Source organism: Phoca vitulina, unplaced genomic scaffold, assembly GCF_004348235.1.
Source record: "Phoca vitulina isolate PV1807 unplaced genomic scaffold, GSC_HSeal_1.0 scaffold19, whole genome shotgun sequence".
In the NCBI taxonomy this organism is placed as follows: domain Eukaryota; kingdom Metazoa; phylum Chordata; class Mammalia; order Carnivora; family Phocidae; genus Phoca; species Phoca vitulina.
Genome location: NW_022589722.1, coordinates 17482349 through 17488260, shown reverse-complemented (window position 1 = coordinate 17488260; position 5912 = coordinate 17482349). Strand labels below are relative to the sequence as shown.

At 48.2% G+C, this 5912-nt stretch overlaps 1 protein-coding gene across 4 annotated transcripts in view; it reads right to left on the bottom strand.

Annotated features, from left to right (window-relative positions):
• Positions 1–268: 268 nt before the first annotated feature.
• Positions 269–5912, bottom strand: part of TXNRD1 (thioredoxin reductase 1) — a 115878-nt gene continuing 110234 nt past the window's right edge. For all 4 annotated transcript variants that reach the window (XM_032416232.1, XM_032416234.1, XM_032416231.1 and 1 more), the window contains one exon: positions 269–2341. In XM_032416232.1, coding sequence (XP_032272123.1) covers positions 2279–2341 — 63 coding nt within the window. In that variant the 3' untranslated portion in view covers positions 269–2278. The remainder of the gene's footprint in view (positions 2342–5912) is intronic.

Sequence of the window (5912 nt, the reverse complement as noted above, 5' to 3'; positions counted from 1 at the left end):
CGGAATGCTGGGAGGGAGCCTGGGCGGGGGGGGGTTACTGCCCTAAAGATCAAGACCGAGCGGTCAAATCAGGATAAGCTGAAAAATGGAATCCGAAAAGCCAACAACACAAAAACGTAAAGCTCAGCGACCCCCATGAAGCTTTTTTTTTTTTTTTTAAGATTTTTTATTTATTTATTTGACAGAGACACAGCGAGAGAGGGAACACAAGCAGGGGGAGCGGGAGAGGGAGAAGCAGGCTTCCCGCGGAGCAGGGAGCCCGATGCAGGGCTCGCATGACCTGAGCCAAAGGCAGACGCTTAACGACTGAGCCACCCAGGCGCCCCTCCATGAAGCTTCTTTAGCAGCGAGTGCTCATCATCGTCAACACGAAACCCAAACTCTTCAGCACTCGTGAGAAGAATCCCGAGACCGCCACTCAGTAAGAAGGCACACAGGGTGGATATGAATACCTTTTAATGTTTCACATTGTTTTTTTTTCCAGAAGATATATAACAAAATACATAGAATTTAATATGAATCTCAGTACAGTGGGCAATTACAGAACCTAAATAGGACAAGTCGATAAAGTATAATCCTTCTTGTGGGGGCCGAACATCCCATTCCACTAAGAAGAGAGAATCACAACATGATTAGGCACAAACATATCACACTGCCTATTGTTCTAACTTCTGAGACTGGCAGGCTTGGAGGAAAAAACTATTAAAAAAATAAATAAAACTGAACACAGTCAACTGCCTCAGTTTCCCCCCGTTCTCCTTTCCCGTGGTCTTCATAGAACCGCGTGGGTGAGGGCGTGAGGCAGAGCCGTGTGGGGCAGGTTTAGGCGCTCGGCTGACTAAGTGCCAGGCAGACGCAGAAGCTCCCTGAGGTGACCAAGAAATGTACTGCGGATCAGCCACTCAGCGTTGCTGCTGAGAATCCGGGCTGAGGGGAGGGGTGACCTGCTGGCGGGAGGCCCGACTGCCACAGCACAGGTTTCAAATCCAACTTCAAGAGAGACAAGGTGGCCCGCACGTAATGCTGGAGTAGTCAGCACATGCACGCAGAGATCTAGAACTGCGGAGCTCATCCCTCTCTGTCACACTACAAGTCGGAATGCTAATGGGGCATGAACACTCCTGCCACAATTCCGCCAGGACCAGTCATTCACTCAACAGAAAAAGTCAAAACCATTTGGTTTTTAAATGAAAATCCTTCACATCCACCTGTGGTCAAAAATAATAACTTAGGACATTAATAGCTTCCTTAAAAAAGCAATTACCACAAAAGAGTTAAATCATAAGTGTGGGAAGACCTATTTTCCTATGAATGTAGCTCGTAGGAACGGACAGATACAAAGCACACGTGAAAAGTAAGGCCGTGATAGTCTGTGTTTTTAGCTTAAAGCTAAAGTTACCCCAAAAAAAGGTATTACAGAAGTTAAATGTTTCTTACTGCAAAAGAGCTCACTTAGACCAACACAATAAACTATATAAAGGACAACATTTATTGTTTTTCCCCATTTAAGGTGCCCCTCTGCCTCCCTGACGAGTCCTGGTGGGAATCCTCCTCTAGTGCGAATTCCACGCACCGGAGGATTACTTCCAACAGGCTGGCCAAGGAGCCTAAACACAATTACAACTGTATAGTCGGTGATGTAGCACATGGAGCAAATGTGGCCAGATTCAACCGTAACTGTACTTGTTCTGGACACAGAACTCATCAGGGAGACCCTGCTCAACGGTCACAGAGAACAGGATACGGGAATCCTGGGACAGTTCTCTTGCGCGCGACAAGCCCATGCAGCCTCCAAGGGACCATGTACCAGGCGCCTTACTTGCATACTCTAGCCAAGACTTACTTTTGGACAAAAACCGACTACTAACATGTCTTATCTCTAGTCTCATTTACCTCGGAGGAAAAAAGAATCAACGTTAGAAAGCTTAACAGTGAGAATCAGCAAACCCAGAAAGGGAAGGTCATGCTCAAACTGCTCGACAGCTGTTCCATCACTGCCCACCACACGGGCTTGAGGCCAGTGACTTCATGGACGCACCGCGCCGATGCACTGCCGAATGTCAGTTCCAGTCCGTCACGGTGACCCCAGTGGGATGCTGCCTGCCTTCCATTCACCACCTCCTACCCGGGAGATCCAAAGGGGCCTTGGGTGCTGTGAGCACAGGACATGCATGTGCCAAAGCCCAAGACCCTTCCTAAAACTTCCCCTTGGATTTGGGCAAGGAAACAGGGCAGTGGTTTGGAGTGCTGGCGGCAGCATCCACACTGGGGTTTAACCTCAGCAGCCGGCCTGGAGGATGCTTCCCCCAGAGCGCTTGGTCACCGACAGAGTCGTGAATACCTGCGGGGAGGAGAGAGCAGGAGATTTTCAGACACCCGAGCAGATGAATTAACAGCGAGCAGTGCAGATAACACCATACCTACCTATCAAGAGTGACTTAGAGGACTACTTAAAACGAATACAACAGAAAAGTAATATGACCAAGGATATCACCACTTCTCCAGATAAAAGGGGAAAAACATTTTAAAACCAAGGTAAAAGAGAAAAAAATTGAGCTTATATCAACTTTATTACCATGAGGGTGATTAAAGCATTAAATGTATCACCCAGGCTGCTTGTCAATTCTCTAAAAGAAATGCATGGTGAAATATTCTGGATACGCAGAAAGGTATAAAGTACACTGTTACAAACACCCATGTGCCTACTCAGCTTGGGGATTACAAACGTGGTTAGAGCCCCCCCTCAATCAGTGCTTACCAGTCCTCTACATTTCCTGCATATCTTCTGTGCGCTTTTAAAAACTTTACCTCTGAACAGCAAAGTGATATATGTACCCCTTACACCTGCTTCCTTGGCTCCATCCTGCATTTCTGTACCTCATTCACCCATATGGGTACAACTCTGCACTGAACAGTATTCAATTAACTACAGTCTACGATATACACTGTATATTACAGAACCCAATTATTCCAACGGTGAATACATATGACAAATTACATATCCAGGCTCCTATATTACTAATACGCTATTTGCAATATGCTCTAGGACATTCCAGCAGTCGCCTTGCACCCACAGCTAGAGGTACAATTGCTGGGTTGGAGGGTTATGTGTCACTTCTATGTGACTGGATTCCCAAGGTCCCAGACCAACGGATACTCTCATCCGCAGTGACTGATGAGTCCACCTCCTGTCACATCCCTGCAAACATCTGGTGCTTGTGGACTTAGAGCCTTAACATCTTCAGGTGGCTGTTTTACTGTCTACTACTCAAGAGCATCTATTCACAAGAACAATGATTCTTCAGTGAACAAAGTCTACTCACAGATTAAAATACACAGAAATTATACTGATCTTAATATGGCAGATTTAGGGTAAAAGCCCAAGAATCTCATTTTTAGCACAAGTCCCAACTGATTCATTCTAACACAGGCTTGTCTTATAGTAGAATTTCTTGTGGACACCAGCGCAGGCAATGCACTGCGAATTATGGGCAAAATCCAAAGTCTAGAAGTCTACTGCATGGTAAACTAACCAGCAGTTGCTTATCTTCGTAGTTTTACCAAATAGGAAGCCTACTATCAAGATTTTTAAAAACGTATATTCCGGGCGCCTGGGTGGCTCAGTTGGTTAAGCGACTGCCTTCGGCTCAGGTCGTGATCCTGGAGTCCCGGGATCGAGTCCCGCATCGGGCTCCCTGTTCAGCAGGGAGTCTGCTTCTCCCTCTGACCCTCCTCCCTCTCATGCTCTCTGTCTCTCATTCTCTCTCTCTCAGATGAATAAATAAAATCTTAAAAAAAAAAAAAAACGTATATTCCTACACATTTAGAAACAGATTTTCATTCCTGATCTAATGGAGTGATCGGTACCAAACCAGCTCCTTGGACAAAACTCATGAAACTACTTTAGACACCAGACAACAGGCAATCGCTTAAAAAAGAGAAACAAGGTGGCCTTCAACAGTCCTGGCTTTCTACGCAGAAGCATCTAAAAGACCCTGGCGCAGCCCAGAGAGAACACAGACATCTCGGGGACTTGGGAGAAATAGAGTGGAGACTGGGGAGGCTGAGGTGGCTGGGATTTGTGGGGCCAAATTCCCAAGAGGAGGCAGCCACCCAGAGAAAGAGCTGTCCCCTCATCTCTGCCTGAATACCAAGCTGTGCAATCAGGCCGGGGGTGGGGGGGCAGGACCCCAGGAGGCCAGAGAAGTACCATCAAAGCTGAACCAGTACCAGAACTCACTCAGGGCCGGGAAATGTTCCCGTTCGCACCAACTGCAGTCAAGGGACTTCTCTGAGCCCCTGGAGCCATCAGGAGAGACCCCAGAAAGCCACATCTAAAAACAGGGCTAGGCATTACTAGCCCCAGAGTAAAAGCTACTCTAGACCACCCTAACAAAGCTTAAAAACAAGCTTCCAAAGGATCAAATGATCCACCAGGACATTAAGTGTCTACCACAAGAAAACTCCGTCCTATTTAAAGGAAGACAACAAAACCCAGATACTTGGCACAGATTCAAAGTGCTAAATGGGGGGGGGGGGGGGGGGAAGAAACCTGTCAACCTAGAATTCTACAGTCAACAAAAACTTCCTTCCATGAAGAAAGCAAAAAGAAGACATTTCAGACAAACAAAAGCTAAGCGACATTGTCACTAGCACAGCCACATTACCAAAAATGTTACCGAAGTTCTTCCAGCTCCAGGAAATGCAACCAGCCTACATCACCTGCCACCCGGGGCTAGCCCACTCTTCTAAGCCCCTCCTCCTGGCAGGCTGGGCCCTGGATCCCACCCCTCACGTTCTTATTTCATGTATCACCTGAACCCACCCCTTTTTATTCTTGACCTTGCCTTTTCCATTATTCTTCCTTCTTGGCTTTTAAACAGGCTCACCCTGCATTAATCCCCCCAAAATTCTCCCTCGACCTTATGATCACCTCTACCACCACCGTCTCTTATCCTCTTTACAGACTAAATCTTAGGCTGTTGGTACTCATGGTCTATTCTGATTCCTCATTTCACTGAAATCTGGCTTCGGTCCCTGCCACACCTGTGGGTCATCGGGAATCTTCTGGCTGCCGAACCCAGAGGGCACCTTGCAGTCTTCCCTTCACACAACCCTCTGTAGCACTTCTTGTCATCTGCCTCACCTCCCTTTTAACAACTCTTTCCTCTTCTTGTCCCACAAGAAGGACCGTGGCTACTCCCACCATGGCACGGAGCTGTGCTGAGCACCCATCTCCCCCAGCTCGTGGCCGCTGAGCCCCTGGGCGGGCAGGCTGTGCGGCCCAGGGCCTGCTGTCCACTCCAGCATGCTGCACCCGTGCTATCACTGAGGCCGGGAGGCGCTGCCCCAGGCCTCCACCCCAGCTCTGCCCCTCAGACACCCTCGCGCTACCCGTCTCATTCAGTCTGCCTCTCCCTCTTAAGCACCATCTCTCCAGCCACTGTGTCCCTCCTGAACTCTCCACCAGCAAGACCTAACCAACACCTCTTCCTGGATGACACTTCAAACTCACCCTGTCCAAGACTGCACCTGCCCCCTCCCTCTCCCTGAATCCAGCTCCGCTCAGTGAGGGCCACTGCCAGGCCACGCATCTGCAATGAATGCTTCTTCCGTCTCCAGGCCTGCTGAGAAGCAATCAATTATGAGGTCTTACATAGCTTCTTTTCTGTCATATCTGATCTCTCTTTATGTTAACACTGATACTTAATTCATGTCTTACAACTCTGACCGAACTACTGGGAGGTTTTTGCTAGTTTCCAAAACACAGTGCCCCATGAGGACCTTCTGTGTGGACCACACATTATACACTTTCACCCTATTAGATGTGAGGGGCCCAGGGCTTGCTTTGGCCAGGGACATGTATGGGAAGTAGGATGCGTCGCTTCTGAAACCCGTGAGCACGGGTTTAG